At 50.5% G+C, this 23,163-nt stretch overlaps 1 protein-coding gene across 6 annotated transcripts; it reads right to left on the reverse strand.

Moving 5' to 3' along the window:
- Positions 1-2,861: 2,861 nt before the first annotated feature.
- ZBTB21 (zinc finger and BTB domain containing 21) lies at positions 2,862-21,780 on the reverse strand. Of its 6 annotated transcripts, none has more exons than XM_032630577.1 (4): positions 20,720-21,215; positions 20,172-20,261; positions 18,528-18,728; positions 2,862-10,132 (listed from the first exon to the last, which is right to left on the reverse strand). In XM_032630577.1, exon 4 carries the CDS (start codon positions 10,118-10,120, stop codon positions 6,983-6,985), a length of 3,138 nt encoding a protein of 1,045 aa, XP_032486468.1. In that variant the 5' UTR covers positions 10,121-10,132; positions 18,528-18,728; positions 20,172-20,261; positions 20,720-21,215; the 3' UTR covers positions 2,862-6,982. The 6 variants fall into 6 exon arrangements, with proteins under 6 accessions (XP_032486468.1, XP_032486470.1, XP_032486469.1 ...); XM_032630579.1 differs by lacking the exon at positions 20,720-21,215 and adding an exon at positions 20,587-20,619; XM_032630578.1 differs by lacking the exons at positions 20,172-20,261; positions 20,720-21,215 and adding an exon at positions 21,675-21,780.
- Positions 21,781-23,163: the final 1,383 nt, after the last annotated feature.

Raw genomic sequence — 23,163 nt, forward strand, 5'->3', positions numbered from 1 at the left:
AAACAGGAATCCATGAATCCACAAGACATAGACAAGTAAATGAACAAATTAATTTCTTGTAGTAGAAAGCCCACAGACAAATGAAGAAAGAATGAAGGTTTGAGAAAATCTCCCTTTGGAAACAATTATAAAAATAATTCAGGCAAGACACAGAAACATCAACAGATGGCTAAAGTTAGTGGGTAAAACTGAGATGAATAGTGGGATTTTACATAGTCTCAGAACGTCTCCCTGCAAAGTATTAACAACAAAGGGGAAAAACATAATGAAGAAACCTGGTAGAAAAGATCTCAATCGAATGATTAAAATGAATACCACCAGTAACAAGACAAACAGGCGTCGCATGCCACCCATAGGCTGACATGGAAAGAACACGGCCTCTGTGACATTCCGGTACAAAAATGCATGACATGGTCTCATCATGAGAAAACACCAGACAAACTCCAGTTGAGGGAATCTACAGGATGACTGGTCCACAATCTTCAAAATGATCAAGGCCATAAAAGTCAAAGACAGACTGAGGAATATTCCAGAGTGAGGGAGACCAGAGAGGACTGGGGTATCTGAGAAGGGGGCGGGGGAGCAGGGGACAGGAAGGGAAAGTCAAAAATAATATGGGAGGGCTTCCCTGGTGGCGCAGTGGTCGGGAGTCCGCCTGCCGATGCAGGGGACACGGGTTCATGTCCCGGTCCGGGAAGATCCCACATGCCGCGGAGCGGCTGGGCCCGTGAGCCATGGCCGCTGAGCCTGCGCGTCCGGAGCCTGTGCTCCGCAACGGCAGAGGCCACAGCACTGCGAGGCCCGCGTACCGCAAAATAAATAAATAAATAAAAATAATGAAAATAATATGGGAGGAAAACGAGCCTGTTGCTATTTTACAAACTCTCAGACACACGTGTGCCTGCTTCACATGCAGTGAGAGCACCTGCATCAGTCATTCCTACATCACCAGGAAGAGCTATCGATTAGCTACTGCTACTCCTAGGTTTACTGATGAACTTACCAGGCAACTGGCCACACTGGCGAGACCTAACGGGCACTTTAGCCGTGATGGGCCACACACCCAGAACTGCGAGAGCAGCACAAGGGAGATGCGTCTGCACGGTTCAAGGGGCTCGTCAACCTAAGACCTGCTAACTGAACATTTCCATTCCTCCTTGGGCTTACTGAGAACCATGGAAAAATTAAAATACACTCTGGGTCTCTTATTAAGTAGCTGAATCAAAATATTCTGGGAAATATATGCAGAAGTATTCAGGAAGTCTCCTAATATTAGCTGAAAATAATCAGTCTGGTTGTCTTTCATCTCAGACAGGATTTTGTTGCTGCATTTATGTATCAAATACTTAATAGATCCCTTCCCTTGCCTGGCCCTGGAGATGAGGATGGACAATAACAGCCCCTGCCCTCGGGCCCCTCCCAGCCTCGTGGCATAAACCATACATGGTTAGACAAGAGGTGGCAAGGGGAATGGCAGGACCATGTCAGGGTCTTATGGGAACACTTAGGAGGACGAGTACTTTGGGCTGGAGTGAGGAGTGGGTAGATAGGGGAAGGAAGTATTTTCTGGAAGAAATGATGCCAACCGCAGTAAGTGGGACCTAAGACATACAGCTGGCTGAAAAGCAGGTTTGCATTACTGTGAGGTCAACAAACGGACCCAGGCACCCTAATGCAGTGGGTAGGGGCTGATGGCCGATCACGATAGCCAAGTTCAGGCTACAGCAGGGCTACACCAGGCTTTATTTTTAAAGTGCTTCTGTGACAACACGGGGAACGTTTTCCCCAGACAAATGCCGTGTAGGAGGAATACCTGCCACTCAACTTCCACGGTTCACAGAGCCAAGATCTGGCCTCTGGCTGGGGAAGCATTCCATGTTGGAGACATGGTTTTGTCACCACAAGCGTTTGCCTGTCTTGGGTGTGTGCCTAGGACCGAGGATGTAACAGGAGTGCCACAATCCCAACCTCAAAAAGCCGTGATTATTAAGAACAAAAGGCAAACCTAAGTTTTTTAAACAAAACAAAATTTGGTGGCAAATTGAATAGCAGGGCTAAAGCAGATTAAAATAAAGATTAAACCACTTATTCCTGGTGCCGTGTGTTCAAGAAACTTTTAACCAGAGACTCCCAGGAGAGGCTAGTTTGGGATATCAGGTGGGGAAAACAAAACCACGGGAAGAGGCGAGGGCAAGCCCAGATGGATGGTCTCGGCTTTGGTCACCCCAGCTGTTCACTTGCAGGGAAAGCTAACAGCAAAGGAGTGAACACGTCTTGGTGTTTTGGAAGAGCTAGATTAGAATGATAAAAGATGCTGCTGCGTGGAAACCCTTAAAATAAGAAACAAAACTAGTTTATTGATTGCTATGCTGAAATGTCAACGAAGGGTGCTAAACACATTCCTTTCATGCATTTACCCCACAATCAGCTTAAAAACTACTCATCTGAACAGTAAAAAAAAAAAAAAAAAAAAAGGTGGATAAAGATTGCCGCTTATGGTTTTTTTTTCTTTATTTGGCCTCGCCACGTGGCATGTGGGATCTTACTTTCCCCACCAGGGATCGAACCCACGCCTTGCCCCCTGCAGGGGAAGTGCGGAGTCTTAACCACTGGACCACCAGGGAAGTCCCCGATGGGGTTTTAATTATCATGTATTTGTGGTGTCCAAGTAATTTACGCTTCGGTGCAAATTTCATTCTACAAGCCACCTGGAGCGGTAGGGGAATTAAATCTCTCTCACGATTCAAGGGGCTATTCATACTACCCAAAGAGGAGGGCTTTACCTCATAAATTAAATTTTCATAAATTTAAACTCTATTCATTATATAATTAAAGTCCAAAACATCCCAATGAGACCATGATTCAAAACAAAATACAGTACAAATTTATTGACTCCAATCAACCTTAGTCAAGATTTAAGCAAAGTAAACAGATAATTGGATACAAATAAGCAATGGCTTAACATTAGGTAGAAGTCCTATTTTACTATGAGTTTTCAGTCCAAAAAAGCTTATTCCTAAATAAAATTGAACAATGATTTCTCTGCTGAGGCGTATGACAAAATACACACAGTTATAAAGCAGCCACGTCTGTTTTTCTTTTAGCAATAAGCATTCATTCAATGAAAATTTTGAAACTGCCTTGGATTAATGTCGATAAGAAATTATCACCTTTTGAGAATTAGTATTAACCAAGTATAACTTTGTGGAAAATCTGGACAGCACTAATAAGTGACTAAAGAGCACTGAATTCAACTGTTTTAAAGATTTACAGTAAAATACTTTGGTTCCCAAACGACTGTCTCTAAATGGAATTTTTTAAAAACCTGACATTGACTCATTTTTTCTCTTCCAGAATCTAAACACGGACAGTGAGTTTTCTCCCCAGTCACGTGGCAACGGGGCACCCTAGTGCACACAGCCGGGAAGCGCTGAGTGGGCACACCAAAAACTATGCAAACGTCAAGCTCCTTAAAGTGCTAAAGCCACAAGAGAAAAACCTATTTGTAAAACTTAAAAGAAAAAGCCAGTGTTAAAGAACTTATTAAAGAATATGTGCTAGCATTATTTAAATCAATAATGCTTTTCACAATTATTGCAAAAAAACCTCAGACACATCAGAAATTGATAAACTGACTCGTAACATTCCAATATTAATTAGTGCAATTTATAAAGAAACCTGTTATGAATGACATTATTTTTGCAGTAAGAAAATGAAAATAACTTTACTTCCTTAAGTTCCAGATTTTGGCTGTACACACACACATCCCTACACGCACACACACACACACACACGTGCACACACACACACAGTTTGAGGGAACAAAGGCCGACTTGGATCAGTCCATTCCTGTCCCTCCCTCATCCGACCGTCCGGCTGGCCTGATTACAACCTCTTTTCTTCACCAAAGGGCACATTTTATTCTTGTCTCAGTTTCTACTCTTAGCACCAATGGGTGCTGTGTGTGGATCAGACTATCACCGAGATTAAGTGCTGGGGCATATTTTTAAAGAGAAGGCCATGATGATCTCTTCCCAAACAGAAAACCAGGAACCACATCCATCTCTCTACAAATGCAGACAACATCACTGCCAAACTGTTAGCTGTATATTTTGACAAGATTATAAACGCATACTAACCACAACTAGTTTTAAAGGTGAATATTCTATTACTCTTTAGATATTTTACCTGTAAAAAATGCACACGATTTGTCACCTCCATTGCTTACTTGGATAAAAACACTTTCTGTGGTGTTCCTCCCTCCCCCAAATGAAGAAAACGATTCAATAACAAGTTTTCAGATTAACAAAGAATATATTAAAACATCTGACATTCTTTCCACAATTGCATAAAAAAGCAGGCATCCTGAATACTTACAAGGAATAATGAGCTTTTTACATTCTCAAAAATTAATTACAATCAGAAAAAAACATCTTCAAGAATATCTTTACTAGCTAACGTGTTTCAGCAAGAAAAGGCCAACCTGTCTTATACCAAGTATTTGCCTACTGGCTGAGATAAACATTCTTAAACAAAACTTTACTGAATAAAGCAATTTATGTGTCTTTCATTATTTTACATCTTAACATTTAAAATAGTTAAATGAGTGGAAGCCTATCTTTTGACCACCAAAATAAACTCTTTCAGCCTGATGCTTTTAAGGTACAGTATAAAAAGTAATAGAAAAACCAGAACTGCATTACAAATGTTTTTGGTTCAAAATTTTCTTTGAAATCTTATGTTCCTTGCCTAGACAAAAATGTGAACAAGACCAAACACTGGCAATTTTTAAAATCCAACAGATATGCAGAGCCTATATTTAGATCAAAAATATCTTTTATTCATTAACGGTATTAAAAAATCTTCAAAAATGTAGCATAAAGGTTCAAGTCCTGGGATCCCGAATTTACAACGCCAAGATCCCATGTATCATGGAATTACTAACCCATCCTTCCACAGCCGTAAGTAATGATCACTCGGAGGGAAACTGGCTTGTTTTGAAGTGATAGCTACCAGGACGTTCAGAGTAAGAAATACCACAGTATACAGGCAGTGAATTCAAAGAACAGTAATCCATCACCTAAAATCACATGTTTTCGTTTTGTCTTTAAAATGTATAGATTTCTTCAAGACACCATAAAGATGGCAACAATCAATAACTGCAACTTGATTTGATTTTACTTTCTCCATCAAATTTAAGAACAAAAATAGGAAGTATCCATATTTGGGGACTTTTGATAGTTTCCAAATGAAAGAATAAAAGGCAAACTTTCATATGTAATTTCTACAATGTACAAAGTCAGTTAGAATTTTATAAAAATGCTTGTGTTTCAATAAAAAATAAGAATCGCCTTCCTACCGCCGGTATGGAATGCGGGTTATGAGACTGGTGAGTAGACTTCTCTTCTGCTAGAGCACCAATTTAAGCACTCAGCAGATTACTTCTCAGTCACAGTAGTTGACTTTCTTATCTGAAAGAACAGCTTTGCAAAAAAATTAATAAACCTGGAGGCTTAATCCATCATTACCTTGAAAGAATTTAGGGGGTTCAACAATATTTCTACTTTTATATAGCTCACTTCCCCACTCCTGCCAATGAAATAAACTTTTCCTTTTGAAACACCCCACTGAACTTTGGATTACACCCACCGAAAGGCTTTGAATTACAATTTACACAAAATAATAAAACAGAAAAGAAGCCCAAGTCCTATGGGCCAAAATAAGTAGCAAACTCTAATTCTGGACCCTTGATAGTACTTTAATACATATTTATGGAATATTAAGCAGTGACTTAAAGCAGAATGGCCTCACTGTGGACATCTTACCACCATAAACTCCAAAAAATTCTACCAGAAATCACAAGACAGAGAGGCAGGAAAACTGATATTGTATGTATTGTTCTTGAAAAGCATATGGAGACTACAGTGTGGCTTCTCCCTCTGCTTCAAGTGTCTGAGAGTAAATGGTAATTTGGGATTTAGAGCAGCTGTACTCACTCCGGGGGCTTGGGATCTATGTAAATATATGTCCTGACCTTACTTGTTACACTAACGTCGTTAAATTCAAAATGTGTGCCATATGCTAGCTTTGTTCTCTGTCCCCAATACACTGAGAGTTTCAATTTGTGACAGCGCAAACCAGAGGAAAGCAAACACGCACAGCCCCTCGATGCTGGTCTGGATTCAGAGCCGTGACGGAGCACGTTTGATTACCATGCCCGCCACTACCGAAGCTTTGGAAACCGACGTGGAGGGCTTCCAGAAATCTTAATGTTTTCGTTTCCCAAGTCTTCCATCACTAATTATATGAAATGACCCAAGAGCAAGTTTTTGTTATTTTATAAAAATCTAAGTGTTACTATTGCTGATTTATATTTCTCACAATTTTCATACAAAAAAAAGTTCTCAGTGACCACAAAATACCAAATATTTATTTTTATCAAGTGTCAGGATAACTTATTAAAGTTGAGGTTTATCATTTTTTATTGCTGAAGTATTCTAAGATCTTAATACTGCAAACTACTCCACTTCGATCCGATACATTTTGGACTTACAAACACAGCCGAGATTTAACCAGAACTTAGGCGTCTTAAGAGAATCAAGAGAAGAAATACTTGAACAGTGTTTCATTAATTGCAAATCAGTAAAAACAAAAAAACCCAAACCACCTCAAGTAAAAGATTATACGGATACCATGGAATGAGGAACCATGCACACGACCAAGAACAAATTTCAACAGTAACGAAGTCAAGCCATCCTGTGACTGTAGGTCCAGAAGCACAAGGTGTTTTGGAGCTTTTCTGGGTTGAGTGAGGACGTTGCTGATTACCATTAGTTTCCCTCAAACTTATATTCAAGCATGACAGTTCGCACCCTTTATTACTCCTTTCGGAAAGATATTTTGTCCCTTATGACACAGTTCACGACACAGGCTGAAATCCGGCGAGGGGCTCCGGTCTCCTAGGAGCGAGGCGGGCGGCCTTTTAGCTGTGGGTTTGCTCGTGGCTCCAGAGACTGAACGCCGTCTTGAATGTCCTATGGCAGAGCTTGCACATAAACTGTCTTTTAAACGTGATCGCGGAGAGGGGCGGCGCGTGGTAGAACAGCGTCTCTGACTCCCGGGCCGCGAAGAGCGTGTCGGCGCTGGGAGCCGGGTTCTCGGGCAAGCCCGTGGGGCTGTCGGGCTCCAGGGGCTGGATCTTGGGCAGCGGCGGGGGCAGAGGGGGCGGCGACGGGGAGCCAGTGGGGCCCGGGCCCACCTCGGGCTCCCTGTGCGCCGGGTCCTCGGCGGCCTGAGCCATGTGGGACTGGAAGTGACTCCAGAGCCGGAAGTTGGTGCGGAAAGCCTTGCTGCAGACGTGGCAGATGAAGGGCTTCACGGAGCACAGCAGCTCCTGGTGCCGCTCCAGCTGCTTGGGCGCCGGGAAGGTCTTGCCGCACTTCTCGCATGGCCACAGGTCCTTGGGGGCCGCGCCGGGCTCGGGCGCCTCCTCCTCGGCCCCCTCCGCCGGCTCCTCTTTGACCTGGACCTTCAGCGGCCTGGAGAGCCTGAGGTCCTCGGGGAGGCAGGGCGCGTCTTCCGGGTCGAAGTTCGCGGGCTCGGGGCCGCGGCCGCCCGCGGGGTCGTCTTCGGAGGCGGCGGCGGCCCGGCCGGGTTCGGGCAGGGCCTGCGGCCGGCTCGGGCCGCTGGCCTCACCGTTGACGTCGGGCCGGGGCGGGGAGGCGCCCGCGGCCGGGGCCATGCTGTTCTGGTTGTGCACCTCCACCTGGTGCCGCCAGATGCTGAAGGCCGACTTGAAGGTGCGCATGCACTCCAGGCAGGTCAGCTTGCGGTACTCGCACTTGCCCTCGTGCTCGCGCTTGAGCTCGGGCGAGAAGAACCTGAGGCTGCAGTAGGGGCACACGGTGGCCGTGCGGCACAGGCGCTCGTGGCTCCCCTGCTCTAGAAGAGAAGAGAGCTTGGCATTACAGAGGCGGCACAGGTAGAGCTCGGAGGCGCCGCCCGCCGGGCCCCCGGGCGCCGCGCGCTCCCTGGGCCGGGTGGCCCTGCCGGCCCCAAGGGCCTTCTCTCCCGGATGCATCTTCACGTGCTGCTTGAGCTGGGAGAGGAAGCGGTAGGCCTTCCCGCAGGCCGTGCACACGTACGCGCCTTTGGCCCGGGACCTCAGGCTCCTCCTGATGGCTTGCACGGGGGAGCCGCCGGGGCCCTGGAAGCCGGGCCGGCCTCGCCGCAGCTTCAGGATCAGGGCCTTCTTAATCTCCCGCTCCCTCACGATGTCGATCAGCTTCCTCTGGAATTTCTCGTCCAAAACGGCGTGCGAGCTGGCGGCCGGGGACGGGTTCTTCACGATGCCGTGCTGCGTCTGGCAGTGCGTCCACACTTTGAAGTTGGTGTGAAAGCGCTTGTGACAGATGTCGCAGGCGTACGGCTTCTCGGGGTTGTGGTACATGTTCACGTGCCGGTGAAGGCCGGCCGTGGATCTAAAGATCTTAAGGCAGTGTTTGCATTTAAATTTTTTGTTTGGTCTCGCACCCTCCAGCTCGCCGAATTCGTCCTTGCTCAAGTCAGAACCCGGGAAGTCGGCCTCGAGGAGAGGCGGGCTCGAGCGCTCCGCACAGGGGTCTCCCGCGCCCGGCGAGCCCCGGCCCTCGGCCTTCGGCTGCTTGGCCGGCGGCCTCCTGTCCGCCTGGAACCGCCTCTTGGCCGGGAGTCGGCTCGCGTCTTGCCGGTCGTCGTCCGCCTGCGGGACCAGGTCCCTCGTGGCGGCCGCAGCGTCCCCCACTGTGACACGGATGATGTCGCCGGGCTCCGGGGGACTGCGCGGCTCGGCCTTGACCCGCACCTCGGGCCCGGGGGCTGCCCCCGGCCGCTCCGCCGGCTGAGACGCGCTGAAGGACCGGAGGCGGTGCGGCTGCGGGGCCGGGGCCCGGGCGTCGGGGACCGCCGCCTCGCTTGCGTCCCTGGAGGACGGCCCCTGAGAGAAGGCGCCAAGCGAGCTCCCCGCCGCGTCGCCCGAGCCCGAGCAGGAGCCCTGCGGGGGCTGCAGGTCGGCGGCGGGCGCGAAGACGGGGACCTGGCTGTCCATTGACAGCGAGCGGCGGAGGAGGCTCTTGACGAGCGGGCCGCTTCTGTCCACGCCCTGGCCCCCGGGCACCGGCCCCCCGGCCGGGATCACCAGCCCCAGCCTGGAGTAGTAGAGCAGGTTCCTGTCCTCGCCCGGCCCGCCGCCCCGGCCCGCCTCCTTCAGCAGGAAGGGCGTCTCCGGGGCGCCGCGCAGAGACAGCACGGGCGGCCGCGGGCTCCGCAGCGCCAGCTCCACGGCCACGCCTCGGGGGAGCGGAGCGCTGGCGCCCGGCCTCTCGTCCGCGGCCGCCCGGTCCTGCGGCGGCTTCGAAGGCGGCGCCGCGCCCCGCTTGGCCAGGCCGCCTCGGCTCGGCTCCTCCGATGGCCCGGCGAGCTCGGGGGGCCTCGCGAGGCCCGCGGGGCCATCTTTCGGCCGACTCTTCTCAGCTGCTGCCACGTGGTGCGCTGGCTCCGCGGGCTTGGGACCGGGGGCCTTACTGGCGTTGGCCTGGACGGCGATGCCGGGGGAGGGCCGAGGAGGGTGGCTGAGGTCGGCTGGATTCGGACTCACGGGTTTCCCCTGGGCCTCGTTTCTACTTTGACAAACGATGACGCTTCTCTTCTGAGAACTGGTCTCATCGTCTTCCACGAAGGGCTTCTTTCTGCTGGGACACGTTGGAAAGGGGGCCTGGGGCGTCTTAGAAGCGATGTTGGTCAGAAAGGAGATGCCCAGGCTGTAGCCTAGCTCCTGCACAGCAGCAAGGCTGCCTTTCTCCACAAATAAAGACGAAGAATAGATGTAGTTCAGCACGTTGTCGAAAGCATCTGGCTCACAAAAGTCCAGCTGGAACACAGTCTGTGACCCGTTCTCCTGACTTGTGAACAAGCTCTGGAAGTACTCGCTGCTGGCGGCCAGGACGTTCTTATGCGCGCGGAACTTCTGGTCCCCCACGATCAGGAGCACGTCGCACAGCTGCCCTTTGAGGCGCTCCTCGTTGAGGGCGCTCAGGAGAGAGATGGCGTGGGCTGGGTTGATGTAATGCAGCAGCCCCTCCATGCTCAGGCTTACCTGAAAGACAAACGTGCAATCGCCGTGAACAGGGTGGTGAGAAGCTCCCCCAGATGAGGGCTCCTCAAGGGCCAGGAACGTCAGCTGTCTTCTCACAGGTGCCAGTGCTTAGCAGACTGTGGCCCAACAAGAGGTTTCTGGATGAATAATCTGACTTAAATAACAAGGAAAATATACAGAAACAAGTCTCATGGCTTAAGTAGGTCATCAATCATTAAAACTGAAGAATTTTAAGCACTAAGGTCTGTAACAGGCATTTCCATACCAGCAAAAAAAGGCAGCTAGAAGTTGGCAGGTACGTAGAGAAGCAATATTTGAAAACAAGGTTTATTATCCATATTTAGGGCCCATATCCGTTGGAGGCTTAATTCTATCCTTCATTGGCTCAGAGAGTAAGTATGAAGTACCGAACCCCATAAAGTCCGTAATTCTGAAAGGAAAGCAGTTTTATTACTGAATATGATTAAACACAATGTGAATTAACAATAGGCTGTAAAGTAGAGGTCTCAAAAATAGGTAAGAGGGCTTCCCTGGTGGCGCAGTGGTTGAGAAGTCCGCCTGCCGATGCAGGGGACACGGGTTCGTGCCCCGGTCCGGGAAGATCCCACATGCCATGGAGCGGCTGGGCCCGTGAGCCATGGCCGCTGAGCCTGTGCGTCTGGAGCCTGTGCTCCGCAACGGGAGAGGCCACAACAGTGAGAGGCCCGTGTACCGCAAAAATAAATAAATAAATAAATTTTAAAAATAGGTAAGAATTTGGAAAGAGGAAAATCATTTGCTAATTACGATTGCATCACAGTGTTTAGCAAAGCTTAGAAATATTAAAGAATAAAAAAGTTTGTTTTCTTTCTTATGCTAAACACCTTGCAATCCGAACACTATTTCCTTACCAAATTACACTTTCAACAATAGCACAGTAGAAGCTTTAGCCTGGATCTAGACTTAATTATACTAATTCTAAACTAAGGGGTTTGACTTGAGATTTCACTGAAACTCCCTTCAAATCTAAAGGCCTAGTGGGGGGCTGGTGGCGGGGGTGGGTGTCTACCGAGAGGATGGGGTTGAGATCCTCCCTTGTGGTCCACTAGCATCTCAGATTAGCAGGTCCCTCACGTGAGACGGGTAACAGCTGTGCCCTCCTTTAGGGCTGCTGCGAAAATTACATGAGCCTGTATGTCATACCTAGTAAGGACCTGACAAACGTGCAATTAATTTTCAGAAACTGCAGGGTTAATAGATACTTAATTCAGCATAAAAGGGTCCAGATTAACCTCTGACGAAGATGAAGCCATTTCACACAGAGAGGACGCCTGACTCTCCAAATCTGACACTTCCCTCAGGCAGCTGCTACGGTAATGTCTCGTCTCTGGGTTGGTTTTATAATGCCATCTTGTTCTTTAAAATAGTTATGACATTTATTGTTTAATATAAAATGGATTCAGAGTAACTAAGACTATTTGGACAGTTTTATCATTCCCTAGAGGGTGAACTAGAGATACACCAAACAAGGTACCCGCACGTTTGCAGGTTCTCCTCGGGCTTCAAAGGACCAGGCTTTGCTGGTCAACCAGCCTCGGCGCTCTTCAGGAGAATATGCAGGGAAGAGTTTCCCAGGCCACCACCTGGAGTGACCAAGCGTGATCCCCGGTCTTCTTCACCACTGATCTGGCTCCTGTTGAGGTACTGACTCCATTCGACTGACCTGGAGATGTGACTTTGCTTCCAGAGACGACGCCTGGAGCCCGTCCACAGACAGCTGCCTTGGTCAGCTTGTACCGAGCTGCGGTTCATTCTTGCCTGGCATCGCTTCACCTCCATGGTGAGTGCTTGAGAAGGAGATTTTCCCTTCCTTTTTTTTGATTAGCCATTTAAATTCCTCCCTTAATCCTACTATACTGTCTTTGTAATCACACATCTGTTTATGTGCAAAGAAACCCCTGTCATCATTTACAGAGGTCAGCAGAGAAAAGAACAAGCTTATAATGCCACACTCATAACTCAGCCGTGTTGTGAACACTATTTTTAGTGCAATTAATTTTTGAGACAGCTAGTTCAGATGTTGCCACAGGGAAAAACAGCAGACGCAGAATCAAAAGCTTGGACAAGTACTTTTCAAAAGGGTTTCTTAAAATCACTTTAGTGGTCTGAAGTGAACTGAAAAAAATGACTAGGGCAGAGTAGAAAAGTCCAAATGTCTCAAATGTAGTAAGGCTGACTACGATCTTGTGAAACTTTCACAAGTTATACGCATACATTTCCACACATGTAAGCCGGCACTGGGGTGAGATGTACAGCGGTCCCTCAGTATCTGCAGGGGATTGGTTCCAGGAAGCCTGCGGATACCAAAATCCACAGATGCTCAAGTCCCTTATATAAAATGGTGTAGTATCTGCATATAACCTATGCACATCCTCCCATATACTTTAAATCATCTCTAGATTACCTGTGGGTCAGAGTTAAGACAGTTTGAAGGTCAGTGCTCTAAGCTAATCAACCTCTCTGAGCCTCAGTCTTCCCCACTGTAAAGTAGGGATAATAATGTTACTGTGAGAATCAGGAAAGAAAACCATAATCGCTACCATTTATTCAGCACCTGTAACATACTACAAATTTTACCAGGACTTCACGTCATTCACCTATTCACTCACTCAACAAAGTGACATTTCAGAAGGCTTGAAGGACGCAAGGATGAGCCATAAGGATCACTGAGGGAAGAGCATATAGGCATAGGGAAGAGACAAGGTAACAGCAGGGCTGGAGCAGAGCTAAAGAAGCCGTGGATGATGACACTGAAGGAGCTTGGGGAGGAGACACTGTGCAGGGCTTGGGGGACCACTGGAAGGACTGCACTTTTTACCAGGGCAGCTGTTGGAAGATTCTGAGAAGAGGAATGACAACAACCTGAATTTTGTTTCAGAAAGATTCCTCTGGCTTTGTCGCAAAGAATGGACCATGGGAGAGGGTGTAAGCTGGGAAGTCAGCTAGGAGTCCACCGCATTGATGCAGGTGAGACAGGACAGTGCCTGGACCAGCGGGGCAGCGGTGGAGGTAAAGACAGTCATTAGGATTTCTAACGGACTGACTGCAGAGGGTAAGAAGGTGAGGAGGTAAGGGTGTCTCCAAGGTTTCTGCCAGAACTAGAAGGATGTCCTTACTTGAGATGAAGCTTGAAAAATTGGTTCAGAATTTTTTCAGGAATTCAGTTTAGATATTCTAAATGTGAGCAGGAACCTGGTAATTAATGTACCCTTCACGGGCATCCTTTCCTGCTTCACTTCCCCTGCAACATTTTTTTTTTTTTTTTTTTTTTTTTTTTTTGCGATACACGGGCCTCTCACTGCTGTGGCCTCTCCCGTTGCGGAGCACAGGCTCCGGACGTGCAGGCTCAGCGGCCATGGCTCACGGGCCCAGCCGCTCCACGGCATGTTGGATCCTCCCGGACCGGGGCACGAACCCACGTCCCCTGCATCGGCAGGCGGACTCTCAACCACTGCGCCACCAGGGAAGCCCTCCCTGCAAGCTTTCTTATGCTTCCTGGGATCACTTCCCAAATAAACATCTACACTTGAATCCTTGTCTCAGGGTCTGCTTTTGGGGGAACCCCAACTAAGAAACCGAGGGACTGTGTGAGGACTAAACCAAGTGAGCTTTTCTACATCCCTGGACATGAAGCAACGCTAATGCACATATCATCCGCTCCCTATTCCTACGGGCCAAGAAACCCGCATTTTCTCAGTGTTCAGTGTTCGGAAAAGTTTCCTTCTTTTTCTTCCTTCAATTTATCGTGACCTCTATTTTTGTTCTAAGTAACTGCTTCTAATCCGTAAACCACAGGCTTCCATACTTTTTGAACGAAACAGGAAGTTAGGGAAAAATAAGTCACTGAGAGTTGAGTTGTAAGAGGAATGGTCTCCGTCCCTGAAAAGTATTTGGAATTGAAAACTATTCATTCGACTCTAGCCTTAATTTATAGTCATCATCGAGAGCGCCTGCTTGAGAAGTGGCTACGCATGTCCAAATTCCTGATAACCAGTGCAGAACAGCTCCAGGCACTGATTTTTCCATACCATTCCCTAGACACTGATCGGGCAAGAACCGCAGCTAACATCTGAGCGCTTGCTCTGCCATGCAGCCCTGTGAACAGTTTTCAGGCTTTAACTCAATATTTACACCAACCCTAGGAGGTAGTACCATCATTATCCCCATTTTACAGTTGAGAAAACGGAGGCACACAGGGTTAAGGCTATGTGCCTGAGGCTCAAGTTTGCACCGACGGTCAGGAGCAGAGCAGAACTCACACCAGGTGACCTGGCTCTGGAGGCCATGCTCTTCACCTGCATACCGTACCTTTTAATTCCCACGTAAACATCTGAGCTAGGTACTGCCATCATCCCTGTTTTACAGATTAGGAAACCGAGGCGTCGAGAGGTCAGGCAGTGTGCCCAAAGTCATCCAGTCAGTTAACTGTGGGGCTGGGAGTCGGGCCCCAGAGCCTGGATCCTTGGTCATCACGTTACACACTTCCATGGTCGGGCACCGGTCTAGTATGTGCTAGAACTGGCCAGACAGGGAGGGTGGCAGTCTGACAAGCACGGTCCTGCCTTACAGCTCCTGGTCTTGCGTGGGGACAGGGCAAGTCAAACCACCACACACTCCGGTGTGCGAAGCACCTGAGCACCAGGCGGCAGGGTGCAGAGGTGCAGGTGGAGTACGGGTGACGGCGCTGGATCCAGGTGAGCAGAAGGTCAGGGAAGGGGTTCTACAAAAGAAGTTTCCTGAACAGGCAGGACTCAGAAAATATGGGCGTCAGGAAGGAAGGGTGAAGGACACTTCAAGGACAGGAGCAGTGTGTTCAGTAAGAGCCAAGGCCAAGTGCCTGGCTGGAGCAAAAGACACATGTAGGGGTGGGCGGGTCATGAGGCTGGGGAGGGGGTGGAGGCATGAGGCCCCCGGAGCAAAATTAAGGCCCCCCAAGGGTCATCGGAGGACAGTGACCTCTCCCATCCTCTTCAGGAGCCCAGGACAAGGGCTCTCGGTGTCTGGGGTGACAGGAGCACACAGTGCAGACTCCCCTCCTTCACACAGAGGCCCTTGCTTTTACCTTTTAATTCAATCATCAAAGCTTAACGATGGCCCCTTTCCTGGTCTAGCTGCAAACAATTAATATTTTGGACTTTTGTGTTTTAATGACACAGTAGGTATGTTTATTGAGCTTCACGACTTCATTAAAAATATAAAATGCTACACTAAGAACGCAGGCAAAAGCAGGGGGGAGAATCGTGACTGCTGCGTGTCATGAGATGATCCAGAAAACCCTTTGTAGCTGGTGGATGTGTGGACTGAACGCTCAAAGCCGCGTGCCTGTCTGCTCTTCAGCCTCAGGTGAGGCCAGCTTTCGTGCTGGAGGTACCTTTTCCTCCATAAATCTGCTGGGTCATCAAACTCCAATCTCTCGTGGACGCTCAGGACCTCTGACTCACAGAGGACAGAGCATCCCAGGTCTGAAGGCTCTGACGTGGACATGTGCGCTGTCGCTGCATCCCTGGCCCCTCCTGCCCACTGCGCATCTGCATGAGCCTCCAGCGCCTGAGCTCCCGCCACCACTTGAGTCACGGTGGAAACCTTGGTGCTCTTACAAGAAAAGTGGGTGAAACATGGAAGAAAAGGTCCCTCTACCACAGAAAAGGCTGGGCAGAAATCCCCCAGGAAAACCAGCTCCTGAAACAGGGCGGGCTTGCTTACCACTTGGAGCCCTGCACACAAGTATCTTCCCAAACTCTGCCTGAATTGTTTCTATTTCATGTTGTTTCCTGATATTTCAAAATGAGAGAATCTTTATACAGTTAACAATTCATGGCCATCACTACAGCTCCACGGGAAAGACTTTCAAATTAGTCTCCTTGTCTCAAATCCTGGCTTTGCCACCTATTAAGTACGTAACCTTGTAAAGATCACTCAACCTGAGCACACGTTTCCTCAACCTGTTCAATGGGGCTAACACTGCCCACCACGCAGGATTCTTACGAAGAACAAAAGGCGCTGTATGTGTGCGAGCTCCTGGTGCATGTAGTGTTTCCCGTCTGCACGCGGGCACTTTACTTCCTCTGCTTCCTTTCCTGAATGTTTCCATGGTAGGACAGACATGTAAGACTAAATATAACGAAGCATACAAAAAGTGCCGAGAATACTGTTTACAGGAAGCAGTTAATTTGGCCGAGGGGTGGGAGGGTCGATGAGTGAACGGTGGGGACCTGTGGGAAGATGGGGGACTCATTGCTAACCGGACAATTATAATGATATCAATACTACAAGTTCCACTCTTCACCATTCTACTGTAGATACTTTCCAGAAACCTGCATCTAATAGCGCCAGGGCTTAAAAACTCCAGAAGCCCCTGGCCTGAATGAAGTTCCAATTCCCTAGAATGGCTACGGCGTACTTCACAGCTGGATTCCAGAGAACTATTTCATACCACCACCTCCAAGTCCTCAGGTACCGAGTGCTGAGAGGGGCAGGGAATTCATATCTTAATATAACGTAGTTCAATGCAAATAATTCCCTCTTTATACCAACTGTAGGAAGTTACGATCTTTAAGGAGATGGAGGAAAGGTAGGCAGTTCTGGACTATAGAACATGCCAGGGATATAAACAGAAGCAAAGCAGAGCTAGACACTCGGACAAAAGGACATCAGGACGTGAACAGTGGGCGCAGAAGGGGAGATGAGAAGGGACCAAATAACCTCACAGCAGCTTTCGAGTTTTGGAGACGAACACTCAGGCTGGTATCAGAGCTAAGGTACACAGTAAATCAAACTTGCTCCAAGACCAGCCCACAAAACCCTTACTCCAGTTCTACAGGAAAATCTCTCTTTAATCCAAAACATTAACGTGAAACTGAACTCTGGGCACACAAGCCTTTGGAATGCTGGAGATCGCTTATATAGCCCTAACCATGACACTGGGAGAAAGAAGGAATGCATATAACACAAAGCAAACATGTGGTTAGAAAAACAAAGCATCTACATTTGGCTTCGGAATATAAACACACACCCCGCTCACTCCCAAACCCTCACCTCTGGGTCTGGCCTGACTCTCTCCATTTGATTTTACTATGAGATGGTGGCAGGCAGTCAGCTCTGAGTTTACATCTCATCATGGCTCACTTGGAGACGATGCAGATGTCCAGACATCCTCGAAAGCGCCTGGGCTTTCAAAGCCAGCCTCGCTGATCTGACCCTTCAAGAGCAGCGATGTCACCCCCTTGGACCCCATCTCACCACAGGTTTCGTGTCCCCCGAGGACGTCTGATTTGGTCTTAGGGTGTGCGCGCCGCCTCACCCAGCAGAACGCACCCCGGCTAACAGAGCAGCCTCCTGTTTTGCCCCTCCCGCTGGAGCACCCCCGTCCCGAGGAGTCTGAGGCGCCGTGCTCCCCTCGCTCAGGACTGGGCACACAACCAATGCCCAGTCCATTAGCAACTTTCTCCTTTGGAATATGGGCTGAGAACAACAAAGGCAGCAACTAGTGGAGCTGGTTTATCTCAGCCCTGGCCTGAAAGTGCAGCCCGCAGTGCCCGCTACACGGGCTCCTGCAGTTACCTTGGTTTCCGTCCTTCCCGGCCCAATTCTTTGTCTTTCCTTCAATGTCAAGAGCAGCCCTCTCTCTACCTTTCAATTTCTTGTTCTATTCAAGCTGGCCTGGCGGTTTCTGCCCTTGTCATTAAAGGACCCTGACCGACAGGTTTCCAAGTGGTACTCGTCCTTCCTATCACGGCCTCCAAATCCATCTTGACTGAGCTTCCGAAAACAAAACTTTGATCATCCACTGGACGCACACATTAAGTATTACTATTATGAATTCAGCTTCTTTACCGAGCTCCTATTACAGGCAAGGCACAGTTAGACACAGGTGAGATACAGGGTCGCACAGGACAAGGCCCCCACTTTCCAGTGGGGTAAATCAGACGATGAACAGGGAAACAAGTAAAAAAAGATAACTTTTGACTGTGCTAAGAGCTACAATGGAAATAAATAGGAAGCTATGACGGGGGGTAGGTAACCAGAGTTTGGAGGGGATGGTCGGGAAATGCCTCGATGTGACAGTTTAGCTGAGACCTAAGACCTGAGTAAAAAGAAATAAAATGATAAAAACGATGGTTCTCCATTAGGTTAAAATGAAAAACTTTAAAAACAGGGACTTCAAGGCTCTGTAAATCTGGTTTCAAACTACTTTTTAAATTTTCTTTCCTTTAGTTATCGCCTCGTGATAACTTCCTGCTTCAGATACTCTGTCTCTGAGACACCACCCGCAGGTCTTGCTTCTCCTGTCACCCAACCTGCAATGTCCCAGACCCCCGCCCCCGCCCCCGCCCCCGCCCAGCTGAACGTTACTCACCCTTCAAAGCTCAGCTCAAGGCCGTTTCCTCCATTAAGCCTTCGGTCGTGGGCTGGACTGTCCCCTGCGATTCCTAGGTCGAAGTCCTAACCCCCAGCACCTCAGAATGTAAGCGTATGTGGAGACAGGGTCTTCTAAGAGGCCGTAGGTTGTAATGAGGCCTTAAGGGTGGGCCCTAATCCAACGTGACTGGTGGTGTTCCTGTAAGAGGTGGAGATAAGGACACAGACACAGAGAGAAACCATGTGAAGACAGAGAAGATGACCGTCCACAAGCTGAGGGCTCGGGAGAAATCAAGCCTGCCAGAGCCTTCATCTTGGCCTTCTAGGCTCCAGAATTGTGGGAAATACACTGCTGGTGTTCAGGGCCCCCAGTCTGTGGTGCTCTGTTACGGCAGCCCTAGCTAACTAATATACACACCTTCCTTGACCACTGCAGTTTGTAACGAGCAAACGCCTCTCAACCGCAGCATTACAGAGGGACACCATTTACGCAGTGTTTATTCAGTGCCGAATACTGTAAGTTGTCTGTCTCCCCAGCAGAAATGTAAAAGCTATTTAAGGACTAGGAATCTATTTAATGTCTTTTGACACTCTTCGCAGTGCCCAACGTGGTGTCTCACACAACAATATATATCTGTTGATTCTTCTGTACTCTGACACTCTGATTAGATGCAGCAGTGGAGACCGTGCCTTTTGTTTTCCTAAAGCAGAGCTGGTCCCACCAGTGCCCTTTAGAATACTATATTGATTTCTCTATTCCTCCCTAGGTAAAATGCAAACTCTACAGACTGGCATGCAAGAGTCTTCATATTCTGATCACAATTCGTCTCTCCACCCTTACTGGACAGCAAGAGGGTGAGCATCTACCCTACAAACTTGCACACCCAATTTCCACCGACTGTCTTTCTTACCTTTCCTTTACTTGGCTAACCTCTACAGAAAGATCCAGCTCAACCGTCACCATCTCTACAAAGCTCTAGTGATGTGCTCCTAGCCAGTAGCTCAGCCATCTAAGCTACCATAGTACTTCGTCCCCTCTGCAGTAACACATCTATTTTGAATGATCTGCCTTTATATCTACCCTCTCATGAGAGTCCTTAAAAGGAAGAACCCCTGTCGTCAGCTGTGTGTTCCTAATGCTTAGTGCAGGCCCAGCAGGTGCCTACTGGCTAAAGAGAGAAACCATCACCAAGGCTCGAGGCCTGGGCTGGCTCATCTCTGCTGCTCCAGCATCTGGCACAGATAGCGGCGCGTGGCAGTGGTCTTCGCTTTGTGCATGAGTGCCTGTGGCCATAATTGCTACCGGCCTGTGACTTCCAACTCTGTATCCCTGCTGAGGCTTCTCGGGACTCATCCATCACAGGACAGCCCTCTTGTCCAGCATGGTACCTAGGACCCTACCCTCCCACATCTGCCGGTCCCCACGTATTTCCTGTTTAGTTCGGTGTGCTGCCAGCCAGCAGGTCTCCCAAACTGGAAACCTCTTCTCTTTCCTTTCTAGCCAGTGCCCACCCCCCGTCAAGCCTTGCTCGTGGTCAGCTCTGGCGTCTGCTCTCCTCACCCCCGCTGGCTTTGGTCCCTCTGGTCGTCTCCCCTCACCCAGAGACCCTCTCAATACCCTGGCTCCTCTCCTGTTACACACCTAACACGCCCTGCCATGAACACGGTCAGGTTCCTCAAGGGCAGGGGTCATATCCTTTGCAACTTTTATTTCCAGAGAATGAAGCACACTCTACACCGAACAGTGTAAAAAGGAAGAATAAATTAGATGCAACGTTATTTTGAAGTGAACCAATGCCCCCCATGTCTACTTTCTTTTTACCATTGATATTTACTGGTACTCATATTTAAACGTCATGACTATTAGTCATTAAGGTGGATGAAGGATTTACTCCAAGCACCAGCGGGTAAAAGTTTTCAAAAGTAACTGTCAACGAGAAGCCTTTCTGACACGGATTAACCCACTTTCTTCCGAACAAGGAATCAGACCACAACGCAGGCTCCCCATGGATGACGCAGGGTCACCGCTGTCAACAGTCCTGGATGCTGCGCAATACCTGGCGCCCTCAGAGGCCGGGCGTGAGCGGGGCTGGTGGCTCCCGCCCTAAGACCCCCAGGGCGCTGTGCACTGCGCGGGCTCCGGTCACCGCTTCCCCCACCTCCCACTGCCAGGCCGCCCCGCTGGAGAACCTGTCTCTACGGTCACCCCTCTGAACGGTGCTGCCGAAGCGGCGTCCTCCAGAACCGCGCGGCGCTGCGGTCGGAGCGCGCAGCAACCCGGGTGGAGGGCCGGGACCGAGGGGCGCTCCCGCGGTCACAGCCATGCTCTCCCGTACGGGGGCCAGCGAACGCGCGCCAGGTAAGCGGTCTGGGCGAGAAAAGATCTCGGGGAGTCCGGCCAGCGGAGGTCTCTGGGCGGGGGTCTCCAGCGCGGCCGGTCGGCAACCTACGCCTCCGGCCGCAGGTTTCAGACGGGGGCTTTCCCGAGCGGCGGGGGAGGCGCTCCGCATTCCAGCAGAGACGCTCGGGGCCAGCGCTGGAGAGTCGGGGAGACCGGTCCTCCCGGGGGTCTGCGGGGAGCCGGCCAGGAGGCGAGGCGAGGCGGGGCAAGCAGTCCACTCGGGTCAATGGTTGGATGCGCCGGCGGCCGCCAGGCGGGGCTCGAGGGCCGGTGGGGCGGGGGCGCGGGCCGCGGCAGGTGCGGGGGTCCCCCGGCCCCGCAGCTTCCGCGTACGCCCGCGCGCCCCGGCAGACACCAGCCGGCCTCCACGCCTGCCCGGGATGGAGCACGCGCCCGCGGCCGGAAGGCGCCCCAACCGCCCGGCGCAACGGCGCCGGGTCCGGCGAGGGAAGCCCAGTGAGGGACGGAGCGTGCGCAGTGGCGAGGGCGAGGCCAAGTGCGGGCAAGGAGCATGCGCAGTGTGAAGGCACAACGGGCTACGTGGGAGCCCGGGGCATGCTCGGTGAGAGCCGGGCCCGGCGCACGCGCAGAAGCGCTCCGAGCCCGCAACCCGCCGGCGGAGAGAAAAAGGAGGAGAGAAATCACCTCAGAGTTACGTCAGGAAAGGCCGCGTTTTGCGGGGAGGCTGTGGCCTCCCACGGGCCCCGCAGTTCTCCTAGGGCCAGGGGCCTGACAGTTACTCACCGGTCTTCAGCCCCGAGGCAGACACCAGGCCCCTTCCCGCTCACACTCGGCTCGCGCGCGCCGCAGCCGCCGCTGCCGCTGTGATTCCATCCATCTTGAATTTGACGTCATCCCACACCAGGGATGAGGTCATCGCAGGCAGCGCTCGTCACGTGCGCGGCCCTGTGATTGGCCGCCAGGCGCCGGGGGGCGGGGCGAGGGAGGTGCGCGGCGCGGGGGGCCGGGCGGGGGCGGGCCCGATGGCCGGCGGCTAGCCGCCACCGCCGCCGCGTCCTCCCGCGCGCGCCTTCCGCCCGGTGTTCCTCCTCCTGAGCCGCACGCGCCGGCGTCCTCCCCCGGCCCGAGGCGGGGCGCGCCTCCCCCGTGGGACGCCCTGATGGGAGGCGGCGGCGGCTGGAGGGGCGCGTATCGCGGAGGCGCGAACCGCGCTCTGCCTGGCGGTCCCGGTGGGCTTGGCGCCGCGGGGACACGCGCCGGTGGGCACGCCGGGTGGTGCCCCTTCCCGGCCCGGTGCGCTGCGGCGGCGCCTCCGCTCGGCCCTCGGAGGACTGTTTTCCGACGGCAGCCCCTTGGTGCCCGGGTCCAGGTGCATCTCGGCGGCGCGGACGCCTCTCGACGGGCGTGGAGGCGCGCGGCGTGCGGCGTCCGACCTGCTGAGAACCAACCTGGGCGCTAACGCTTCCTCCCAGCTGGGCGTTCCGATCGCTGGGGACCGCTCGGTGCTGACTTGGGGTGAAGGGCCTCCAGGTTCACCCCGCCTGAGCAGATAGGGGTGGCAGCTCTGCTCTTCAGCCTCGCGTGGCATCCACTTGTCAGTTGCGTGTTCACAGACAAAACCTTCATTTTTAATAGGCATTGGCTTACTGGGCAACTAACTTACTTTATCTAATATCAATTCTCAATTGCTGTCTCCTGGACTGTCGTTTTCTTGCATGAGTATTACAAGCCCATTATTTAGAAAACTCACTTCCCTCTCATTCAAAACCAGAAAATTAGTGTAAAAGAAATGCCAAACTGTAAACTCTAGCTCTACAGAAAGGTTCTGTTAGGCAAGGTAAACAGAACACATCAGATTGGAATGGAGAGGAGACTGCGTGTTGTTTTGTTTTTTGGCCGGGGTGCATGCAGGATCTTAGTCTCCCGACCAGGGATGGAACCGGTGCCCCCTGCAGTGGAAGCGCTGAGTCCTAACCACTGGACCGCTAGAGAATTCCCGAGACTGCCTTTTAAAGTGATAATTTTTAGGACCAATGCTTAAATTCCTGGCTTTTAAATCCATGTTGTTTAATATTTTCCAAATGTCAGTTTTCAGATAAATTTAATTTTTTAAAGTTGAGTTTATACATACGACCCTAGGTAAAAAAAAATTTATGAAACGTCTGAGGAACATGTGCAAGAAATAATCTTGCATTAGGTTGATTAAAATTAAAAACGTGTTGCAAAATGAACAGCTCTATTGTCAATTGTTTTCGTTCCACTAATTTTAAGA

Source organism: Phocoena sinus, chromosome 4, assembly GCF_008692025.1.
Source record: "Phocoena sinus isolate mPhoSin1 chromosome 4, mPhoSin1.pri, whole genome shotgun sequence".
NCBI classification, from domain to species: Eukaryota; Metazoa; Chordata; class Mammalia; order Artiodactyla; family Phocoenidae; genus Phocoena; species Phocoena sinus.